General features: G+C 39.1%; 1 protein-coding gene across 1 annotated transcript; it reads right to left on the reverse strand.

The window, feature by feature from the left end:
• Nucleotides 1–73: 73 nt before the first annotated feature.
• Nucleotides 74–17952, reverse strand: LOC149299717 (ADP-ribosylation factor-like protein 1). The gene is made up of 6 exons (XM_089486018.1): nt 17667–17952; nt 2857–2994; nt 1635–1716; nt 1180–1291; nt 639–817; nt 74–104 (listed from the first exon to the last, which is right to left on the reverse strand). The coding sequence occupies exons 1-6, from the start codon at nt 17950–17952 to the stop codon at nt 74–76; spliced, it is 828 nt and encodes a 275-aa protein (XP_089342144.1).
• Nucleotides 17953–25799: the final 7847 nt, after the last annotated feature.

The raw sequence follows: 25799 nt of genomic DNA on the forward strand, positions 1-25799 counted from the left end.
CATCCTTCTTGATAAGTCCAGGTGGTGGTGAGTTCTATGTACATACAGCCACATTTGTGGAGTGGTAAGAGTTTTACTGCCTGCTCTTCAGGGACTCCACCAACCTGCAACGTAGAAAAGAGTAGTTTAATTCAATAAAAATAGCAATTCTCTTGCAAACTAGTTCAGTTACTGTAAAAACTATTGAAATGTTATCCCTATTACCCATTTGCACCAGAACAGCTATTTTTACAAACCCCCTGATGGTTACATCTATACAATTGATAGGAACACACTGTAGTAAGGGGCTTGATTATGGGAGCAGGTGAATTAACTTTTTGGTAATAAAGATGTTTGTCATCTCTAGGTACCAAGAAAAACAACTATACAAATAATTAAACCTATGTACATCCTTAAAAACTGCACCAAGACTGGCCTGTTCTACAATAAGTGAAAAATGCAAACACCTATAAAAGTACAGTATATTCTACAGTTATGTGCTTCACTGCATGTTGCTCCATTGTGTCCTCTTGGCCCCATCTCCCAATGAACCCTCCACATACTATACAGACAAATCGCTACTCGTTATGGGAAACATTACAATGACAAGAATAGCAGCAGCAGCTCTGGCTAAGAAACAGATACAATTGTATCTTTACCATTCCATTGCTTCATCCAGTCCAGTGCCCTTTGTAGCTGATGTTTTGAAAATCTGCCATTTTCGATCTTTCAAAGCTGGTAAACCAAGAGAATTTGCAACTTCCGTAGGAGTCATTGCCTGTTCCATATCTTGTTTGTTTGCAAATACAACCAAAATGGCTTTTTTCAACTCTTCTTCCTAAAGGAAAGTTACATTTTGAACAGATTAATAGTACTGTTGCTTTTTACTTAAGCATGGATCAAACAGACATTTAATCCATTTCAAAAGACTGCAATTAGGAGTTCCTTAATTTACATCCGTTTTATAGCTTATCCGGCTACATTTGATAAAATAATAAAAAAAACATACTGATAATCATGATCCACTTAACAGGTGAGTTACTTAATCACCATATAATTTAATTGAACCAATAAACCATTACAAGATTTGATGATCCAGATAATACACTAGCATTCAAAAGTTTCATCACTATTGTAGCTTTCTATAATTGATGTTTCTGATCCACTGGTTTTTGTTTTACTGTCTACGTGGTGCTTTACCTCCAACATGGCAACAAGCTCTGATTTGGAGATCCCAAGTCTGTCTCTATCACAGCTGTCTACCACATATATCACAGCATCAGTGTTGGAATAATAGCAGCGCCAATAGGGTCTGGGGGGGAAACAAAAGTTATTTTTCAGCAGAAAAATGTTACAATCCTTTGTTAGGGATACTTTTTTTTGTCACCAACTGTCTGGCTATGTGGACTTGAAACGTAAAAATGTTTTTGGTAGTCTAAAAACTCATATGTACCAATGGACAGCTACAATTCATAAACAGATACCAGAAATATTGACCTAGCTAGTGTCACCATTCAGAGTAAGAAATAATCTGTATGTATGTGCAATATATATATATAATTTTGACCCTTAAAAAAGACTGCAAATCTAAAACAGTAATTAGAGTTAATAAATTAAACAGTATTTAACCTGTGGTATTCACACCAGCACAATACCTGATACTTGTTTGACCTCCTAAATCCCACACTTGGAATTTCAAGTTCTTGTATGTCACTGTCTCAACATTAAAACCAATTGCTGAAAAAAAAAGAAAAATAAATCTTAGGTATTTTATAGGTATATGGCACCGTGAATTACCCGTTTCATGTTCTACTGTAATAAGGTAGAAACTGCCCTTTGGTAAGGCATGATTCCCGTACTTTGGAAGATTCCATAGAAATTAAAAAATACACAGATTTGAAAAACAATACCAGCTCTGTCATGTTGTCAAGTAGCAATGACAGCTCAGAACAAATGACAAGTGTGCAATTTAATGTAATACAGAGCATAGGCCAGTGCTCAATTATTAAATAATAGTTTAAAAGGATAGTCTAATGCCCATGACATCCCTGATAGAAGAATGAGTATTAAAGTACTGTGGATAATATGCATGCTTTAAAAACAAATGGCTATTAAAGCACTTACTTGACTTTGAATTTGCAGCCACATGTCAATCAATGGCAGGGAAGTACTTCTATTAAGATCAATGGGAGCATTTCTCTGTCACTGATTGACAGGACAAGTAGCCAATCAGACAGGAAAGTGCTTGGCCTACACTTCACATATTTACATCACACTGGGTCAGCAGAGCCCTTGTTTGTAGGGTTAGCTGATCATTATGCATAGTTTTGTCTGGGGGTTGAAATGTTCAGCTGAGTGAAAAGCATGAGGGTTGAAATATTCCGATAAGCCAAAGGCAGCAGTGTGCTGTATATCCTCACAAAGCTTCTTTCTCAACTGAATGTAATATCAGCCATAAAAGTTTATAATGCTGCACCAAACAACCCCTTCCATTTTCCTTTCTAGAAACAAGAAATTTCAAGGCAGATCAGAACTATTCAGCCCTTGTAATCCACCTCTTATTTCTGCTGTAGGAGACTCAAACGTTTATCTGTCCTCTGTCTTATATTCAGGATAACCATACACCATTCCCATGTATATTTTAACTCCCTCACTGTATTAACCCTTTACCACTTTTGCTGGGAGTTTGTTTCATTTATCCTCCATCCTCATCCTTCAGTTATACTGAATAATTTTAAATAAATCTTGAATCTTGAAATCTTTCAAGTGGATAATTCTTCTTGCAACTTGGCTCTGCCATGTAAAGTTAACAGGTCTAGGATGCTCAAAACTAGGAAGCAGGTCGCCATGCCCGCATATACAAATAAATACACATACTTGGAATGGTAGTGACAACTTCTCCCACTTGCAGCCTGTACAGAATTGTGGTCTTTCCAGCTCCATCTAAACCCAGAATTAGAATTCTCATTTCCCGAGTTCCAAACAAGCTGGAGAAGATGCTGGAAAAGAAACCCCCTGTAAAAGAGATTGCAATTCAGGAATAGTGAATATCAATAGTTACAGTCTAGTCACAATACCATATCTATATACGTATACACTATAAAAAAAAATAGAGCCATTAAATATGTTGGTTCTGAAAGTATTTATATACAAATAAGACAATGTCGCACAAATAAACAAAGCAAATAAAATGGGCATATTGTAGCAGAAGGATTTATTGGGAATGAGCCTTCATAAAGTAGAAGAATCGAAACAACTCTCACTTCAGGCACTTCGTCTAGATTGTAAGCTCATTTGAGCAAGGCCCTCCTTGCCTGTTGTCTTTGTAAATCCTAGTTCTTATGCTCTATGCATTGCTGCAAACGTCAGGCACTCTAAATGGCCAGCGACAGTGTTTACAGTAGCATGGATACTATGTTGATTTGGCTCCTCAAAAGAGATTTTCCTTTCATTCTGAAACAAAAGGCAATTTCCAGTACGTTTAACTTTTGCAATGAGCATGCAAAAGCATTGCAATGAACAAAAGTCAAATATATTTGTCCCAACTAGTATTTAGTCTGGGACAATTGTATGTCTGTTTTTCTAGAACTACAGCTGAAAAGGCAGTCCGGGTGAGACTCCTTCATACTCTCACGCAGGATTGCTTGGCACCCTCAAGTAAAACAGTTTACACCCCAAATGTTGTTCACAAAGAAATTGTTGATGTGGAAGAGTTATCATCCCTTCCACTGTGTCCGCAGGCTTTATAATCCAATTATATCTCAGCCTTCATCTCAATGAGGACATCCAGGGCTTCCGCTAAACATGCACAAGGACCGTACAGCAATATGCACGCTCTTTTCAGGCAAGCTTAAAACTAGAGTAGTCGGTGCCCATGCCGCCAACTTTTCATGTAACAATAAAACAAAGGAAAAGTGGCACAACAAGCTATTTAAGTGAAAATACACGTTTATTAAATATAGGCGCCGATACTATCTCAGATCACCCTCGAGAAAACGCCGGGGATCTCGTTAGCGTATTCCGCTCTCTGCACTTGTATCGAGTACCAAATGTGAGTCTTTTTGTCCTTGATGTTTTTATTCAATGCTACAGAATAAACCTGAAATATTTTTGGTTTTTGTCGTTAATGTAATTGATACATGAGTCTAAACGATCTAGTCTACATTTTACAGAGACACAACTTTTACAATGTAGTAGCTATATTTTAAGATCACTTTTCTCTTTTGGTTTAGCAGGTGAAGAACTGATTTTCTCAGCAGTAATCATTTTATACAGTTTACACCACTTTTTTATGTAAACCCCAGGTTTACCAGTTAAGTCAGCACTGACGTTAAATGAAACTACTGCAAACCAGTATACTCATGGTTTAGAGAGCCACGGTCACAATATTAGAGCCTACATATCAGAAGTGACATAAGATAAAGGACACCACCTATACTCTGGGGTTGAGATTTCGCAGTCGTTAATTGGCGAGGGGGATCTATACACCCTATATGTATGGCTATAATATTAACGAATGGCGTCTCTGTACATTTTACACCGTGTATACATATAAGAGACCCAGGCTCCCTTCCTAACCGATCCCATTCTCACCCATTTCGAGTCGTTCAACGTCCTCCCCACACACCACAGCGGATTTTCCTCCGTTCGGTCTCACACCAGGAAGTACTGCTCAGAGTTCCACGTCACATCGAAGTCGGCCTACGTATTAACGTACGTTAGATTCGACACAAAAAAAACCCAACAAAATCAAAGTAAATTATTTTAGAGATTTATATAAAAACAGCCTATGAGCATATGATTCCTGACTATAACCGCAAATATACTGGATATTGCTTTATTTTAAGTGGCTTTTTTTTTTCCTCCATCCGCGTCGAATCTGCTGAATCGCGAAAGCAGTTTCGTCATCAAAAGGGTGATTAGCAGTTGGGCAGGTACAACCTGTTCTAAATCGCACTGTGTAGGCTACACAATGGCAATGATTGTTTTGCTGATCAATGACGGGTACGCGTGACCCATAGATTTTCACAGTTGGTGATTTTTTGTGCTGCCTTATATTCATGTGTTTGGTTCTTCCTGTTCCAGCCCTGCACTGTATGTAAATACATACCACCCATGTGTCCCTGTTTAGGCATCTAATCCCCACTCCGTCTTTCCTTCTTTTGCGTTATCTTAAACTATTTGATGGGTATGAGTGTATCCACGTGTTCTACATCCCTAAAAGTTATAATAATGTCTATATAAGAAGCAGAAATTGTGTTTTTGAATTAAATGGTCACAAAAGTCTACTACTGGCAAGCCTCCCACTCCTGATCAGAAATAGTGCTCTGGGAACCGGGGGCAGGATTCTGACCCTCCAAATTATTATTATACTTTATTTATAAAGCGCCAACAGATTCCACAGCGCTGTACAAAGAAGAAAATAATACAGATAACGACAAGTACAATACAGCAATTGACATACAGATACAAGAGGAATGAAGGGGCAGAGTGGCAAAGTTCCCGCAGGAACTTCCAAATAAATATATACAAGCAGCAAAAGTAAGTGGCACTCAGCACAACTCCCGTTAAATGAATAAGCACCTAGTGCGACGTGCGTTAAGGGTGTCTGGGTGTCTGGCTCTCTGTCTCTTAAAAGTTGCATAAAAAAGTCTTGGTGAAGTACAGCTCATACCCAGAAAAAGTGTCCCTCTTTGGCCATTTAAAATGTAGGGACTAATATTGACAGGTATATTAGCACATATGGGGATTTTCATATTTTAGTGCCCGAGAAGTTACTCAGTCTATGTCTATCACAATTTACTAGTTGAATAATTTGTTCTTGTATACCAAATATGTATTTACATCATCAGTCTTGCAGAGTGTCATGTGGGTTGTATTCCACAAGAACTTTGATTATTCTGTTTAAGTGTAGAAGATCAAGCGCATAGGCAGCCATCTCCAAGGAAAACATTGGCAGTAGAATGGGTCGTACTGAAGATCGCAACATCTTTCAACATAGCAAAACGTAGTCATAGAATGCCACCAGGGTCAGCTCAAGACTTGTTCCAAGGATGAAATGCTGCCCCCCCAACAACCATGCCCACATTCACTATGTTATATGGTGAACCCCTTGATGACAATTGACGTGCCAGACACATAACAGAAGTGCATCCCCTTAACGACAATAGGCGTGCCTGGCATGTAGTAGCGTCAAACGAGTATATTAAGTGATCAACAATCGTTTTCTTTGCTTAGCTGAAAATGTAGGGGCCCCATTCAACCGTTCCTAGGAGCAATCGTATTCACCATATTAAAAGGCTGGATGCCTTTCAAATATGGCAGCTCCAAGTGACAAAAAAAAGTGCTTAGCAGATGATCAACAATCACCTTCTATACTCAGCCAGTGTTGTTGAAGTGCCTCGATATTGAGGCATTAAGCGACACAAAAAAAGTCAGGGGCCCCAATCGATTGCTCATTGGAGCATTTAAAAACGCCATTTGAAAGGGACATGCTGCTTCTAACAAGGTGCACATTCAAAATAAAAGAGTTCTCGGAGGATCTACAGCCAACCATGCAATTCAATGGAGCTCAGCACAAAAATCACTATGTGATCAGTAAAGAAAAAAATATATATATTTTTTAAATAGTTATTTAATAAAATGAAAGACTAAAAAGACCCCAGTGATGTTACTATGACACCGTAAGGGGAATCATTCCATTAAAAGAAATTATGTCCAAAAATGTAAAACAGTGTATTTTTATGAGCAAGTCCTTAAATTGTTGCTGTGTTTTTCCCAAAATCCTGACATGGAAAGAGTACTAGCATTTGAAATACCCTGGGGTGTCTAGTTTTAAGAAAATGTATGGTTTGATGGGGTAAATTGAACTGACTAGGTTCAACGATATCCAAATAGGACATGGGCACAGATTAACCAGATGTCAAAATGACAAAAAAATGTGCAACCCCTAAATGTGGCCTTTTAGCCCCAAACCCATGGGTAGTATTACTGTACTCAGGAGATGTTGTTGAACAAATATTGGGGTGTTGTTTGTCAGGAGCTGTAAATCTACACCTAAAATATATTGTGTTGGGGGGAAAAAACACAAAATATTTAATACCACAAACTTTGACAAATGCTATATTAGAATTTTTTGCACAGCAAGAGTTAAAATACTAGAATTTGTAATACCCTGGGGTGTCTAGTTTTCAAAAATATATGTTTTGATGCTGTAAGTTAAATCGGACAGCTTCAATGATGTCCCAAGAAGGACATTGGCGCAGGATGACCAGATGCCAAAATTTCAAATTGAAAAATGCACACATTCCAAATGTGGTCTTTTATTCCTGAAACAAAGCGACAAACCTATGCATAGGTGTTATCACTGCACTCAGAAGATAGAATATGAATAGGAGTGTTTGGCAGTGGCATATACCAGGAGCTGTAAATTCATACCTGAAGTACAATGTGTATTAAAAAACCCACAAAAGCTACATATTGACAAAGGCTGGTGGTAGAATTACTGCATGCAAAGAGTTAAAATACTAGCATTTGAGATACACAAATTAACACTGGCACACATTTTATATATAAGAAATATTTTTGTTTGCAGTTTTACGCATATAAAGGTTTGCAATAAATGTGTTATTCAGGTGGTCTCTGTTTCCATGTGATTCTCATTTGATCTACACTAACAATGCAGGGTTTACACCAAGGATATACTTACACACATACATTCACTTACGTACACAGTCATATGTACACATGTATGGGAAAACACACATGTGTACACACACATATGTACACACACACGTACACACAATCTAACACCTTACTTACACATACATACATACACAATGCTACATTACCTTGCACTGAGGTGTTCATTCCTTTCCATACTGGCATTCAAAGAATTAATAAAACAGATGGTCAGGGCATGGGTCATACACTGGCACAAGTTATGAGTGTTGTAGTCACTGGGGGTTCTAAACCCTCCCAGTGGAAGCACTAGAGGCTAATATAGCAAGGGAATTTACACATGCACAGAACAGGCATGAAGCTATCATGAATCTAAGACAAGACCAAGGAATGATTAAGGTTGGAGTCATTATATCGGGAAAAATGGGCAGACGAGATGGTAGGAATGGTTCTTATCTGCTATCAAATTCTATGTTTCTGCGTACCATAAACCTATAGACTGACCATTCTCAGAATGAGCTCTACTGAAGTTCTGAAATACCTGTTTGTTAATAGGAGGATTGGAGTTGTGTTTCTATATCATCTGGTTACCTCTCTTTGCCAGGTAGTGCAGGTAGAAAACCAGGCCTTCTCGTCCAACATCAGTGCCTGACTTCACAAATGTTCTTTTGGCTGAATGGGCACACATTCCTACGGACACACTTAAACTATTGTGGAAAACATTCCCAGAAGAGTAGAGGCTGTTTAATCCCCAAAAGTGGGCTAATCCATATTAATTCCCATTACATATACATTTCTTTTGGATTTCAGATGATTTTTAATATTTTTCATTTTTTTCTCATGTAGGTTAGGCCTTCTTGTTGATATATTATATTAGGTGCACTGACATCAATAAATTAAATGAGCCTTTAGTTCTCTCACTCTCCTCTGCACAATCATATTTTACAAAAATATTTTTCTTGAAATGAAATCACTGATCAGTGGTTCCAAAACTTTTTTAATATATGTACACTTTCATGATCCAAAACTTGAGATTTGTGTAATGCCCCTGAGATTCAGTCTAGGTCCCAGATCTGGGTGATGTAACAATAAATTTCATACACGCAGCAGCCAGCTGGTTACACGCAGTCACACGCTACACTCTTACACTTTTGGAGTGTAAATAACCACTTGTATTCAGCGGGAAGCTTCAAACTAAAGCATTGAACTGGACCTACCAGCACGGGACCCATCAAAAAACTTGTGGGTGTGGGCAGTTTTTCAGGTGTTGCGGGTGGTCAGACAATGTACATGCGGGTCCCAGTAATCCCGCACACTCCCGCAAGGCTGCTTTCGGGCTGCTTGCACATAGCATCTCTTTTCTTGTTCTGCCCAGGAACCCAGCGGAGGCTTGTGAATTTACGTCAGCTCTGTTCCATTCCTGCTTCCCAAGAGAACAGATGCTGTGTGCAAGCAATGCGAAGGCAGCCTTGTGGTAGTCCGCGGGAATTCTGCAGTTCAGGTAAGGGGGTGGGGGAGTTTGTATGAACGAGTATGTGTGATTGAGGGAATATGTGAGTATCTGTGAATGATTAGTATCTGAATGAGGGAATTAATTAGTATCTGTGAATGAGGGAATGAAATCTCTAAAAGCTGTGACAACATGTTTGCGGGAGTGGGCGGGATTGGACACATATGTTGCGGGAGCGTGCAGGAGTGGAACGCACACGTTGCGGGCGGTAATGCTCAGAAATTCAGCAGGAGCAGGTGTGATGATTCAGTGCTGAAATGTGGATACTTTCCCACCAGATGGCAGTATTTGCCCACATACAAATGTTGCCATGTGAGAAACTGTCTATGTTATGAAGTTGTACTTTTATATTTTGTGTTAAAATAACTCATAGAAAGTGCTATAAACCACATATATGCAAACCAAATCAATAACACACTAATACGCAAATAAGTAATTACTCTTTTTAATTGTCGCTTTCCATAGTAATGCATTGTAGAACCAGTTTTAGCACTTATATTAAGTTTTATAATAAACAATAAAAGTGAAAAAATACTGCCTACTGTGATTTTTAGCAATTGCACAAAGGTTATTCATCCAGAGCTGGTAGCAGCAGGTTAAGCTAGAGGGACTAGAAAGGCTTGTCTTGGTCAATAAAGATCATATACCTTATAAGAACACTGAATCAGATATGAGATCATACCAAAGACACTCAGGCTAGAGATATGTGAGATATAAATGTGTCTCGTTAACAAAAAGGGTATTAATAATTCGTGTATTTGTTCTTGAATAAAAAAAAAATAATACACAACTACACTGGCTTTCCACTAAAGTACTGTGTTGTGTCTTTAGCTATACATTTTCTAGTAAAATTTCTTGTAATTGCAGTGCAGTATGGCAGTCATTTTAATAACTGCATTACCTTAGTTTGTAGAAATGCAAATCTTTTTACAGTGAAATTATCACTTTATTACACAACTTGAAACTATGTAAACTATAAAGTGAAACTGTGAAACTATAAGGAAATAGCAATATAATATTGTTAGGTAAATAATACCTTTTACTGATTTAATACAATTCCAAGTGATATTCCATTCCTAGCTTTTTTTCTCTTCATCCAGCTGGTACACATTAGACTTGTGCATTCATCTTCGGTTTAACAAAAATTGCCTGTTTCACGCGTTAGTATGAAGTATTGGGACACCTGGTCATTACCATCTGGAACTTTTATGACATCGCATTCTAAATACATAGACATTAATATGTAGTTGCTCCCTCTTTTCAGCTATAACAGCTTCCACATAAGATTTTGGGGTGTTTCTTTCCGATTTTTTGTCCATTCATACTGTTGAGCTTTTGTGAATTCAGCCGCTGATATTGGACAAGAAGGCCTGGCTCGCAATCTCCGTTCCAGTTCATGCCAAAGGTGTTCGATGGGGTTGAGGTCAGGGCGCTGTGGGCGCCAGTAAAGTTCTTCGCTGACCCCTGTATTCCTGAAATGGCCTGTCTGATTGCCCATTATTATTGACTGTGGCATGTTATTTGGACTTCGTTTTTGGTTCACAATTCTGCTATCTTGCCTGGTACCTCAATAAAGGTGCTTTGCATTTTACCTTTTTGTGTCTGTCTGGTTCCTGGTCTCTTTCAAGTTACCAATGTTCTTAGAAGTGGACATCCCAGCAAATTCACCCCAAGGTCAGACCGTGCTCAGAGAAATTGCAAAAACCCCAAAAGTTACATCTCAGACTCTACAGGCCTCATGACAGTACAATTAAAAAAAGACTAAACAAGTATGGTTTGTTTGGAAGGGTTGCCAGTAGAAAGCCTCTTCTCTCTAACACAAACATGGCAGCATGGCTTAGATTTGCAAAATTACATCTGAACTAACCAAAAGACTTCTGGAATTGAGTCCTTTGGACAGACAAGACCAAAGTGGAGATGTTTGGCCATAATGCACAGTGCTGCATTTGGGAAAAACAAACAAAGCCTATCAGTACAAACACCTTATACCAACTGTCAAGCACAGTGGTGGAGGGGTGATGATTTGGGCTTGTTTTGTAGCCACTAGACCTGGGAACCTTGCAGTCAAACCTTGCAGGCCATCTGTTTGATAGCTAAAGCTTGGCCAAATTTGGGTCATGCAACAAGACAAAGATGCCATGCACACCAGCAAATCTACAGCAGAATGGCTAAAAAAAAGTTGTTGCGATGGCCCAGTCAAAGTTCAGACCTCAACCCGAGTGAACTGAAGCAACATTGTAAAGAACGGTGGAACAAAATTCCTCCACAATAATGTGAGAGACTGATAAAGTCATGCAGAAAATTATTACTTGAGTTCTGCTAAAGCAGGTTCTACAAGCTATAAAATTTTCACACATGGCTTCTCCATTTTGGCTTTTTTTGTTGAATAAATAATAACATGGTGTAATATGTGGGGTCTGACTATTAGACTAAGATCCAGATCCCCCGCATCGCTGCAGGGGACCTGGATCCTCCTGTATGGTAACCTCAGCTGCTGCCGGCGTCTATCACCGAGCGCCGGTGAAAGTGCCGGCAGCAGCCGAGGTTGCATACGCGCGCACCTTCCTACTCCCGGGATAGCCCGGCCATTGCGGGGAAGCAGAGCCAGTTGGGGAGATTGGTCCAGAAGCAGGACCGGGACCCGGCGGCACTGTGCCGTCCCAGAGCGGATCCAGTAGACCTCTTCAATTTTCTGGAGGAGGCGGGGCCTAGTGGGGTCACACATGCCGTAATCCCGTGGGAGCTGCAGCAAGCGCCTGCTGAGGCATCATGGTGAGTGAAGTGCTTGAGTGGGTACATTAGTGTCTGGGTATCTAAGTGCCAGAGTGTGTAGGTAAGTGTCAGAGTGGGTAAGTAAGTGTCTGGGTGGGTAGGTAAGTGTCTCAGTAAGTAGGTAAGTGTCTGGTTGGGTATATTAGTGTCTGGGTTTGTAAGTGTCCCCCTATATGCCACTCTGTCCCATTATATGCCTTTTAACCACCTTATGCCACTCTGGCATATAGGGGGTTAAAAGGCATAACATGGGGCAGAGTGGCATATAGGAGGGTATAAGGCATGCCTAGGGGCAGATGTGCATAACGGGGCAGATGAGCATAACTGGGGGCAGGTTGGTAAATAAAAGGAAATGAAAAACAAAAATTTTTTTACATGAATTCATATTTACTAGTAAAACTTTTTTCCTATAGGGTCATCTTATAATCAGGCTTTTTCTTTTTTTCCTAAATGAATATTCAGATTTTGGGGGGTCGTCTTATAATCAGGGTCGTCTTATAATCGAGCAAATACGGTACTCTCTCAATGGATTTGGAGTGACTGATTGGCTCTTGAATCATGAAGCTAATCCTTATAAGCAGATGGTGATTTGCTTGGGAAAAATACATAGCTGTTTTAATAAATACAGACTAACATATACCTTAAGCATTTGTTAATTGATGTCTATTATGTATATTCATTCCTTTATAATAAAGTCTGAATAAACATGGTTATTTTATGTTCTTTAAACAGTGTGTGTTCCATATCAATACAACAGAAAAAAGAGAAATTCATAAGACTACATAATACTCCTTTTTTGTTATTTAAAATTAAGTTTTTGATGGTTGAGATTACATGATTACAAAACACTTCTCCTTGTGGTTTGGGGCCAATTGAAAAGATGTGTATACAGAAGAGGAAGTAATGCTTTGTGTCCATTGGCAGTTGCTGTAAGAGCTGTTTGTCTTAGTATTGCATTATCAGTTTCCATTTAGTGTGTCTGTCTTTATGACATTGGAACTTGAAAATTACGTTTCACTGTATTGTTTGTGTCACATACGTTAGCTGATGAGAGTGAATATCTTTTGTATCATGGACTTTCCCGATGGTTGCAATATGATAAATACATCTGGGAACATCCAGAAATGGCTAGCCAAGAGAACTATTAAGAGCTGTCCAGTAAATAGTAAATACTAAAACTAAAAATGTTAATAGTGTACTACCAAGATAGTTATGATAACATTTTCTTATTATTTTTTGTATTACTGGTACTGGCTTGTAGATAACATAATATTCATTAATCATTCTTCACTATTCATTAATCACACACTTATTTTTTCAGAAAAATTCTGTTTAACACATAATCATTGTCAGTGTAGATTTAACTTATTTCCATAATTGACACTCCATGCTATTTATTATCGATGAAACTACCATTTGCACATTGGCTAACAGTGTCATTTTTTATTTCAAGATAAATCACAGTATATACATTGATTAAAATGTTATACATTTTCATATTACAACTCACAGCTGTCCCTTATTTGAGTAAAGGATATGTATGCATAGTGTTTTGAAAAGTGTGTTACAGCTACTGTAAATGGCTATTTGAAAAGCTTAATTTATAACATATATATGCCAATGAAGCAAATTTGTTTTGTATTTTCTTCTAGTTAAAAGAGAAGTATTCACTATATAAACTTTTGTAGACCTTTATTATAGCTCTTATGAATGCAAAGTAGTGTATGGACAACCAGATGGTAAATAGTTTCACTTTCTACAGCACTTTATAGCAACAGCTTGAAAGAAAAAAAAACAAGAAAAGATTAGTAATTTTAATTAAAAAAACGGGTTTATTCACTAAAGATGTAGTAAGCAGCTGCTAAATAAACCACTGGATAATCATATGTCCCATACAGACCCACTAACAAAGAATGCATATTAAAGTACTTTGTCATATGCATTTTTCAATCAGCAAATCACTCCCATTGAATCCATGTACATGGGAATTCTTATCAGACCCGCTAGATATCTCATTGAAGCCAGAACTGGACCTGGTTGATGCTGAGTAGTATACTGCACATGCACAATGGTAAGCAGGAGACACTTCAGACAAATGGCTCTCCTACAAACCAAGGAACTAGGAAGAGGGTAATAGTGCAAATGGATAATTGGAATTCTGATGAATGCCTCCATTAAGTTGAAAGTAAAATAATTCAACTCTTAAACTCAGTTATAGTAAACTCAGTTATAAAGGTTGCTCATCAACGGGATGTTTTATTTATTGGACTAACATTTGGCTGAAATATACCATATTTCAAATATGTCATATTTTTCAATAATAATTTCTTCTTACTTTGGAACTTGGCCTGGCAGGGCTCTTTTGGGTTGAACCACTAAAACTGTGGGCTGTGGATCCAGTTCTGCATTTTTAATTTAATTTGCATTAACTTACCAGCATTTGAAATACCCTGGGGTGACTTGTTTTCAGAATTATATGGTTTGGTGGGGTAAATTGAATTGGCCGGCATCAAAGATGTCCCTAATAGAAATAAGAAAATGGTTTTGAAATAGCAATTTGTACTTATTTCCCTATAATGTGTAAAAAAGCAAAAACATATTGGAATTAGAATCTATTTAGCAGGTTTTATCATTGGCTGTTGTAAATGAGTAAAAGATTTTTCAAATAATAGCAGAAAACATTTTTTTTCACCACTAAAGAAAACCCTTCTTGTCCTGAAAAACCCCCCAATATATATTGTAATTACTAGTTGTACATTTTTTATATGATAGTTGCAGATACTCAATTCTGCATCTGATTCTAGTAGATATGGAGACTGGGACATATTCTAGCTTAGGGGGCAACAATCCTCCTGGTACAAAACAGGGAGGTAGATTGACCTCTTGGACAATCAAGCCCCTGGTGTTAGATGTGAGATCTTTGTTTTTACCAAATGGCCCATTTACAGTATGGAGGCTGCACCCACTCAGCACAGCCTCCATAGACTTCATTAAATGGCTCTGTGTGCCTTTAAGACACAGCGTGCTGGGATATGTTGGCGCTCCATTTCTTAAAGGCGTGCAGTGCCTTTTTATTGTATTTGGGATGCAAACCACAGAAGGTGGCAGCTGGTGGTGACCCAAGGTAAATCTGTACCTGTAAAGAGATTTTACAAAACATTATGCAATATGACTTACTTTGATACATTATGCTCTAATGTATCTTACTACAAAATAAAACTATCCCAGTGCAGGACAGGGTCTCTGAAAATTAAATTAGAGCCTGTTATCCAGTAGCACTAGCAAGCAGTTCATAGAATCCCACCAGAATATTTCCAGGATAATGTCACACCTGAGGTACCCCGAGACCATTTGGCTAGCTCACAATGCCACAATACTGGTTCATCCAATCTTTGACCAAATTGATAATAAAAAAAACCAATGCCATTACATAGTTGCTAATAAATTGAGACTTGGAAAGGTCCATCAGATCACCTTCTTGGAATCAGAAACTTTGGGCCTAAAGAGTATAGAATAACATATGCCTTTAAGCCTGACTGAGAATAGGCCTATGGCTATTCAGGTGCAATCCAGTGGCTGGGTAAATCTTGCGGATGCAATCTGAGCAAGACCTGTGTCTCTGTGTAATCTGGGTGCCGGGGCAAATCCTGTGGGTGCAATCTGGGTGCTGGGACAAGTTGCTATGTACATATTATATAGTTAAAATGGGATGTTTAATGCAGAAAGACTTGGTTGCATATTTTACAGAGTTGCTGGAAATAAACTAATAGAATTTTGTTAATTTTTAATGCAAATATTTGTGTGTGTGTATGTTTGTATGTATGTGTATCATGTAATTGCTCCTACTTTTGCCCCTCTCCCCCCCATGTACCCCCTAAATATTGCTGGAAAGGCTACTGAAGCAAAGATGTAACTATTTGTTGGCTAAGTTCCCTGTTGGCTAAGTTCCTGTATACCATTTGTCTCAGGGGCCTTATCTATTTTAAATTTCTTTAGCAGTTTTGTCCTATTGCCCTGCATCAGCCAATCACATGCTTGCAGCAAGCTTTTTTGTAGCATTAATATCCAGACCTGCAGGTATCAGTTCTACAATGGTATACACAGTGGAATAATATGATTTAATACTTCTGATTGTCACTAACCAACTTGGCTCAGATTTTAATTGACCAGTAGTTTCCTTCTTTAATTATTTGTCCTTGTGTATGTGTATTTAAAGACATTTACTGTCATTGGCTACCCTTTTCTGATTTTCAACCCTTTTGCAATCTTTAAATGCCATTCTATTCTTTTTTATTTACTGAGTGAGTATTGGCTCTGAAAAACTGTTTAATGTACATAAAAAATTAAACTGCATGAGTAGGTTTTTATCTCACAAGTGTCCAGTTTACCTTGAGTTTTGCTGTATAACTTAGTTATGCCAAGAGGAAGTGTGTTATATTTTCTTTTCTGTTGGTGGTTTCTATTCTCTATCATGCAAATTACAAAATGTTTGATTTTGTTAACGACTGGAATATTATAAAGAATTATGTCACCCACCACCTCCTTACTCTAGTCTTATATGAGAACATGTTCATATACTTTGTGGTCGCAACATAGTGATTAACACATGTCTGTCTGATTAAATTACTTAATAAATAATTATTAATACATAATTAATAAATAATAAATAACTATGAACACCTTGTGGTGGGAAGATCCTCACATGGTACATTATAAAAATTGCATTAGCAGTGAGTCTTGTGAAGTGTGTACACTTTGTGCACAATTATTAGGAAAGTTGTATTTTTGAGGATTCCTTTTATTATTGAACAATTACAGTGCTCTCTGTCAATTCAAAATGTTAAGAAACCTTAAACCTGAATATTTAAGAAAGTAAAAGTGTGGTTTGGCTTTCTTAGGAGAATATCTATGTGTGCACAATTATTGGGCAATTATTAGTGTGCAGAATTATTATGCAACTAAATGAAAAACGGTAATTTTCCCATTTTACGTGTTTATTTCATCTATTAAAGTGAGAATACTAAACAAGCAAATAAACATTTGTGACATTTCCAAAAAAAATCAGTGACCGATATAGCCACCCTTCTTTTCAATAACAGTCATAGTCTGTCAGTTTGTTGACGATCAACTTTTTGTGCAGCAGCAACCACAGCCTCCCAGACACTATTCAAAGAGGTGTACTGTTTTCCTTCAGCGTAAATCTGCCGTTTAAGAAGGGCCCACAAGTTCTCAATAGGGTTTAGGTCAGGTGAAGAAGGGGGGCCATGTCATTATTTTTTCATCTTCAAGGCCTTTACTGGCTAGCCACGCAGTGTAGGAAGTACTTTAATGCATGTGATGGAGCATTGTCCTGCATAAAAATCATCTTCCTGAAAATGCTGACTTTTTCCTGTACCACTGCTTGAAGACAGTGTCTTCTAAAAATTGGCAGTAGGTTTGGGAATTAAGTCCATATTCAACCTAAAAAACCAACTAGCTCATCTTTGATACACCTCCTCCACCTCGCTGGCATCTGAGTCGAAGTGGAGCTCTGTGCCCATTACTAGGCCCATCTGTCTAAACCGAGACACTCTCATCTCATCAGTCCATAAAACCTTTGAAAAATCTCTCTTTAGATATTTCTTGGCTCAGTGTTGATGTTTCAACTTATGTGTCTTGTTCAGTGGTGGTCGGGTTTCAGCCTTAGACACCGTGGCCGTGTCTTAAAGCACTGAATATCTTGTACTTCTGGACACTCCAGGAAAGTTGCAGTTTCGGAATATGACAGCACTGGAGGATAATGGGTTCCTGGTAACTTCATGTTTGATTCTTCTCAAATCTCTGCCAGTTAATTTGCGTCTTTTATTCTCAACTTGTTTCTTGCGACCCTGTTGACTATTTGCAACAAAACGTTTGATGGTTCTATGATCACGCCCCAATATCTTAGCAATTTCAAGAGTGCTGCATTCCTCTGAAATACTTTCTACAATTTTTGACCTTTCAGAGTCAGCTAAATGTCTTTTTCTATCCATTTTCCCTGAGAAAAGGAAGCTGCCTAATAATTATACATACCTTGACAGAGGGTGTTTATCTCCTTAGGCCACACCCTCCCTCATTACACAAATACACATCGCCTGATACGCTTAAATCCAATTAGCATTCAAGTTTATACAGCTTGGAGTTGGAAAATATGCATATAAATGATGCTATGGTCAAAATACTCACTTGCCTAATCATCGTGCACACAGTGTATCGTTTACATCAAATGACAATAATATTTTTATACATTTACCCAAATTTCATCTCTGTACGTTAAAATTACACACATACGTGAGGAAAGAAACACTGTTCTTTGGTTGATTCCGTTACTGGAATTTCAAAGTGTGTCTGAACCAGCAGTATATGCTCTGTGGTCAGCAAGAAAGTTAATATTTAGAGCTTTTTAAAAAGCATCAAACGTAACACATAACCAATTTCCCACTGCCGTGAGCACAGGTTCAATATAGAACTTTAGCTATAAGGGAGGATTATTAAAGACTCACTGGCTCTAAAGTAGTTTTCTTTCTCTCTCATACTTCTTCTTACATCTATGAACCTGCGCATGTCCAGTAATTAAATATTTCCATTTTGTCATTATATTCTGCAAAACGCAATATTAACTTGGCTTTGCATGCATTTATCTTTTATTATTCAATGCCCTAATAACGGAAGCATTAGTGCTAAACACCTGTTCAGTATTTCACCAGTGTTTCAATGCAGCATTCCGTTTGAAAATTTTTAAAGGAGTAGGAAGTTCATAAAATGGCAAACCACTTTCCAACTTCCCCTTATTTTATTCCATAAAGTATACACAGCACCGCAAAACACTGTAATGTCAATATATAATCATTCAGGGATTTTTACAGTTTTATGTCATCCTGTGTTTAAGCAAAAAGTCAAGAATAATACCTGGTTTTATGTTTTCCAAAAATTAAAAAAATGTTTTGTAGTTTTTCTCTAGTTATATTTAAGTGAAAATCCTATAGTTCTTAAATGCCAAATTTAAGGCAACGTATGCATAACATCGCATGATGTAGGAGACAGTAGACAACATATTACAAGGTAGGTATTCATAAGATTTAATTGAATACTAAAAATGTACTAAAGACACACAAGAAAAAGGAGAATAAACACATCCTTTTTGCATTTGTTTTTGAGACACGAAAGACTCATGACCCTCAACATCATTTTGGTTAGGGGTCATGTGAATCTTAGAGCACCAAAGTATATCATCTTATGATTTATTATATAAGTAAATGTATTTAGGGCTTTTTTTTTACCAGAGAAATTGTCATGTTTTATTATGTCTCTATTCACCCACAATGTCCCACATACTCAATTAATACACCCACACAATTATATATAGTTTTTAGTAGAGACTTTGTTTTGAAACTATGTTCAGAAATGTAAGACATTATTATAAATACAATCTAAAAAAAAAGGCAAACAATGAAAAAAATCACTTCACATTTTTGCATGTATATAAACTGTACACAGCTAAACCCAATAGACATAATGTATATATTCAGGGGCTTACCTACAGCATTTGGCACCTGGGGCGGATCCTGTATGTGGCACCCCCCCCCAAACACTTTAAAACTGCATAGCTTCTATCGTTATATACTGGCGCAGACATTGAAGGCGGTACAGCATTACTGTTATCACTATATACTGAGGCAGACATTGATGGGGGTACAGCATAACAACTATCACTATATACTGAGGCCGACATTGACGGGGGTACAGCATAACACCTAAAACTATATATTGAGACAGGCATTGACATTGGTACAGTGTACTCCCTATCACTATACATTGAGCCAGCCACTGATAATAGTGCAGCATAACGCCTATCACTATATACTAAGCCAAACATTGATGTGGTGTAGGCCTATCACTTAATTGTCTGGCTTAGGGATGCTTAGGGATGCACCGAAACGAAAATTCTGGACTGAAACCGAAAATCCAGCCTTTACCTGTCCAAAACTAAATATGACCCCCCCACCATAAAAAAAAATCTCACACTTTTATTTAAAGTAAGTAACACAGCAAAATAGGACAAAAAAATTCAATGACAATATTAATATATATATATGATTGTTAACAGCAATCACACTCCTATCATGCCCAGGCATACCCAGATTCCAGCATGTACCAGCTGACTTGGAGTGTGATTGCTGTTAGCAATTATATATATATATATATATATATATATATATATATATATATATAAATATTGTTATTATTATTGTTCACATGTGAACTCAGCACTGGAGGCATAGAATCAGACATACAAATCCCGTATTTGCAGGTACACAATAATAATGTATGGAAACATAGCAAGAGATAAAACTACAGACATAGATGATAGGTTGCACAACCCAAAGCCAGCTCTGGTGTCCACACTGCCCACATAGAACCTGACCAGCACCCAGATTACACACATAGGATTTACCATCTTTGTCCCCAAACAGCCCAGCATGAATCAACTTTGTCCCCAGACAACCCGGCCTGTGCCATCTTTGTCCCATAAACACCCTGCCTGGTCATCTTGTCATCTGTGTCCCCAAGGCTCAAACATCCTGCTTGTGCCATCTTTGCCTTTCCACAAATCAATTATACATCTATCATACAAACACTTTAACAGTCACTCACTAATTCACACTTTCATTCACATAATTAATTCACACAATCATTTATTCTCTCACTCATTCACACAAATTTACACATTCTTTAATGCATTCTCACAAACTCATTAATTATCTCCCTCATTCAGACAATTCATCCACACATTCATTCATTCTCTCACTCATTCTCACTACCTTTTCTACCCCCTTCTCATTATCTACCCCTCTCCCTCCCTTCTCACTATCTACCCCCTCTCCCTCCCTTCTCACTATCTACCCCCTCCCTTTTCACTATCTATCCCCCTCCCTTCTCACTATCTACCCCCCTCCCCTTCCTTCTCACTAGCTACCCTCTCCCCCATTGTAGTTAAAGGTTTTGGACTTACCATCCAGAAGTCCTGTGGTGGGAGCACGACGCCTCCGTCTTCCTGCTCTGCCGCTACTTCCTGCTCTGCTGCTGCTTCCTGCTCTGCCGCTGCTTCCTGCTCTGCCACTGCTTCCTGCTATGCCGGCACCACGACGGAGTTAGAGCAGGAAGCAGTGGCAGAGCAGGAAGCAGCGGCAGAGCAGGAAGCATGTCATGCTGAGCGCCGAAATATTACATCATATTCCGGCACTCAGCATGACATGCCGGCACCGCGATGGAGTTAGAGGCCTCGCAAAGGAGACTGAGGGGCGCCGAGGCTGCCGGGGATCCGGAAAATGTGGTTACCCTAGCCCGTGGCATCCCCCTGACGAGTGGCACCCGGGGCGGACCGCCCCCCGGCCCCCCGCTAGGTACGCTACTGTATATATTTATTTAATTAGAATGTGTTTTACCAGAAAGAGTACATTGAGATTTTTCTCGCTTTTAAGTATGTACTGAGGAGCCAAGTCCAGAAAAAGTTTTTACATACGGAGTATACAGATTAAATAAAAGTAAACAATAGAAAAAAAAACAATAATAGACATGAACTGAATAAATAGGAATTATCTTGTCAATATGAAGAGCAAAAGACAAGCTGGGTTCTAGCCACATACCGAGACTTGTAGGAATTGACCTGGGTTAGGTTAACTTGATTTGGTTTTGACATATATTTAAGGATTTTTTAATTTATGCAATTAAGCTTAGACACATAGACATATTTTTCAGTGTTGATGAATAGCTTGTTGCTAGTTATCCACTTTTACAACTTAGAAAACAGATCTTGTAACACAGATTCCACTTGCCATAGTTTTGTCCAGCTCATGTAAAAGATGGTATCGACAGCATACATGTGCACATTAGCTAGAGTGCACACCGAGGGTAGATCATTTACAAGAACACCAGGGGCTAGAGGATTGATCCTTGAAGCACACTTGATCGGTAAAGGAAGGGAAGGAGCCTCAGCAACCGACACATACTGTCGTTCTGTCAGTAGGAAGGAGCAAAACCAGTTGAGCTACCGCTCATTTATACCGGAGCATTTTAATTTGTTCGCCAAAGATCATGATCCACCATTTCACCATTTCAAAGGCCTTTGCACGTTTTGCTTCAGTAAAGTCACCTCTTTCATGCCACTCTGGATATCATCTGTCACTTTTAGGAGGGCAGTAACCATGGAGTGGTATATATATATATATATATATATATATATATATATATACATACATTTAAAAAGCATGAAGCAGTTTAATTAAAAATGCTTAAATAGTTATTTAACTGCTTAAGGACCAAGGCCTATTTACCCAACAGAACAGCAGCAATTTCACTATTTCACCGATCAAATTTATAAATGTAAAACATAATTTTCTATGATTAAAATTAAAAATGGCAAAAAATGAAAAAACACATTTTCACAGATTTACATGTACATACGTTACAAACAGCTATAGCCAATGGGAAAACAATAGTCCAAATACCGTATTTGCTCGATTAAAAGACGAGGTTTTTTTCCGAGCAAATGCTCTGAAAAATACCCCTCGTCTTATAATTGGGGTCGTCTTATAATCAGACCTCAAATAGGTCTGACTATGAGACGACTAAGATCCAGATCCCCCGCAGCTGCAGGGGACCTGGATCCGCCTGTCCCCCCCCCCGCCCCACCCCACTTACCGATACTTCTGAGTCCCCGGTGTGTAGCCGGGGCAGTGTCTACGCGATGCGCGTAGACAACTTCCACTGCAGCAGGAAGGAGGTGTGGCTAGCAGCGGGGGTTGTCTGCGTCCATCACGCAGACCTTCCCCGGCTGTCAGAGATCAGAGTTCCCCGCACCGGTGCCGGTGCCGCGCCGGTGCCGGGAACTCTGATCTGTGACAGTCGGGGAAGGTCTGCGCGATGGACGCAGACAACCCCTGCTGCTAGCCACGCCTCCTTCCGGCTGCAGCATAAGTGCGTGGGATCTATACGCTGCCCCAGCTACATGACAGGGAAGTCAGAAGCACCGGTAAGTTTGGGGGGGGCGGGGGAGTGTTAAATGGGGGGCATAAGGCATTTCAGGAGGCAGAGTGCTCTGTGAAATGCCTTTTAACCCCCTTAATGCCACTCTGCCTCCAGAAATGCCTTTTTAACCCTCTAAATGCCAGAGTGGCATATAGGGGTATAAGGCATTTCTGGAGGCAGAGTGGCACATAGGGGGTTAAAAGGCATATCATGGGGCACAGTGGCATATAGGGTTAAAAGGCATATCATGGGGCACAGTGGCATTTAGAGGGTTAAAAGGCATATCATGGGGCACAGTGGCATATAGGGGGTATAAGGCATTTCTGGGGAAGATGTGCATAACTGGGGGGCAGGTTGGAAAATAGAAGGAAATAAAACCAAAATATTTTTCTCAATCATAGCTTTTATTAAAAAAAAATTGTTTAGATGAATTAACATTTACTGGTAAAACTTTTTTCCTATAGGGTCGTCTTATATTAAGGCTTTTTCTTTTTTTTCCCTAAGTTAATATTCGGATTTGGGGGGTCGTCTTATAATCGAGCAAATACGGTATATTCATTAACTTGTGCTGATTTGGAAACCACCCGCTATGCCTAGGATTTTCATCAATTTTGGCCGTTTTAGGGAAAACATTACAAGATACATATCACTTTTTTCATACTTAGCATGGTGGGACTCCTGGTTACGGATATGAAAACTACCCCATGTTATCATCAATCTCTTTTTTTAAAGTTGCCAGTTACTTGATTTTTTCCCCCATATTAACTCTTTGTAATTCTGCTATTTGTTTCTTACCCAGAAGATGGGCAACTGCATAAGAAAACAGTTTTATGTTCAGTAATATCCCCTAAATTAGCTTTGTACATCCCAATTTAAATTACCCATTTTTTCAAGGTAACATGGGAGGGTTATAGAGCCTGGGTGCACTGGAATAAATGTACTTATAAAGCGGCTAGACTAAGTCAGTCTACTTCTGTCAATTACAAATGAAATTCCAGAATCAAATTAGCGTGGGACTGCTTTGCCCTCAGGTACAACTAAAATGGTGAATAGCTGGCCCAGCATGCAACCTTTCTCTACAAAGAACAAAGGGCACCACGCTGGGCTATTGCCAACGGCGGGAAAGTATAGGGGCAGGGACAAAGGGGACTATGCTAATGAGATAGGTATTTCACCTGGCCGTTAGGGCCAGGTCTGCATTACTCACTTTCTGCTTTGTTTCCCACCCACCTAGCCCGTCACGAGAGCCTCAGGAGCACCGGAGGGCGACCCGTAATAAAACGCCAAGAGAGTCTCAAGCTACTCTAATGCTCTAGTTGACACGCTTCCCAACGGTAATGCGGCCTTCCCTCCTCTCAAGGTCGACAGCAAACACCCTCTACGGTTGTGATTCGGGCCAGCACCGGGCACCTCATTATACGGGGACTCCTTGTTTTATGTGTGTAATAAATAAAGAGACTTCGTTTGCCACGACTCTCATTGTCTCGTAGTGTTTATTGTTTTCACTTGAGAAGCATGCAGGGGTACATGGTGGGGCATATGCACCTTATGCATTTTACTAGGACAAGGCTTTAACTTGACTAAGGTACTGTCAATAACAGCCTAGCCATGCCCAAAATAAAAAACACACACAATTTAATAAATATTTTTATTACGCTGAATAAAAGTTACTGGTCATGGTTCTTTAAATAAACTTCCCCAAATAACATCATAATAAATAATGCAAATAATGAATACATTACAGTTGATACTTTAAGACAGTTTTCCAATAACCATAACATAATTTAACCACATAATTAAACCACATAACCACATAAACCAGCCCTGTAGGGGCTGTAGAGACTACCAGTATCCAAAAGCACACCAGCTAAACCACATCATCAGTATTAACTGGAAGTAGGAGTGTTTTGCACTTCTGCCCTTAGGCTTGTGCACCACCAGTGCAACCATACCTCACTATACCATACCTCAGGTTGCCTCCTGCACCGTACCAGCCACAAAAACATAACCAATAAAATTGCCTTAACTTCCACCAACCACAGCCATATTTAACTACAGCTTTACACTGACCAACAAAAACAGGGCGGGAGGGTGGAAATTTTCTCTTGTCGCACACAAAACCCACAGCTAACCTGCCAAAATATGTTACCCCCATTGACCGGACACCCTCCTCTGATCTAGATCTACCCTGGGACCAACCACCTGACTGTACCAGGTAATCAGCAATAAAATGGGACACAGATAAACAAAAGTTATTCTTACCCCTCGCATGGCCATCGCTCCCCGACCTATCTGCTTAGGCAATGCAGGAACTTCAGATTATACCCTGACTGGAAAATCTTCCCTCAGGCTTTGTCTCTTGTGACCCTGCAGGCCCGCTCCTGGATCGGATGGTAGACTCAGACTCCTTCTCTGGCCTCTTTGGTGCTGTTCCTCCCCTGCTTCCCGTGCTGAAATCTCCTCTTGAAATGATTCCAGACACAGCATTCTGATAGCTGACATCAGGGAAGGTGACCCAATTCCTGACCTCTCTCACGGTCCCCCATACACCCGAAACATTACCACCAAACATAATACAATACATTATATCCCCTTTTATTTCCAATTACCCACTGACAATGACACCCTTCCCCATACATATAACATCACAATAACCTCAACAACTACACTGAGCTACAGACCAGCTCCAAATTACCAACATTCACCAACCAACAAACCTATTTCTTATTATTAACAAATCATTATTCCACCTCCACCTTGCCTTCATCATCCCCGCCACAAGCTCAGCTCTTGACACCTGAAACTGGCTGGA

This window comes from Sceloporus occidentalis, unplaced genomic scaffold (assembly GCF_023333645.1).
Source record: "Sceloporus occidentalis isolate IW3139 unplaced genomic scaffold, rSceOcc1.0.p SCAF_28, whole genome shotgun sequence".
Classification (NCBI taxonomy): Eukaryota; Metazoa; Chordata; class Lepidosauria; order Squamata; family Phrynosomatidae; genus Sceloporus; species Sceloporus occidentalis.

Excerpts from the sequence above, each read along its gene's own strand:
- LOC149299717 (XM_089486018.1), bottom strand. The coding sequence starts at position 17,952 with ATGGATAGAAAAAGACATTTAGCTGACTCTGAAAGGTCAAAAATTGTA. Across the intron at positions 818-1,179 it reads AGCTTGTTGCCATGTTGGAG|GAAGAAGAGTTGAAAAAAGC; the intron begins GTAAAGCACCAC and ends ACTTTCCTTTAG. Across the intron at positions 105-638 it reads CTGGATGAAGCAATGGAATG|GTTGGTGGAGTCCCTGAAGA; the intron begins GTAAAGATACAA and ends TCTACGTTGCAG.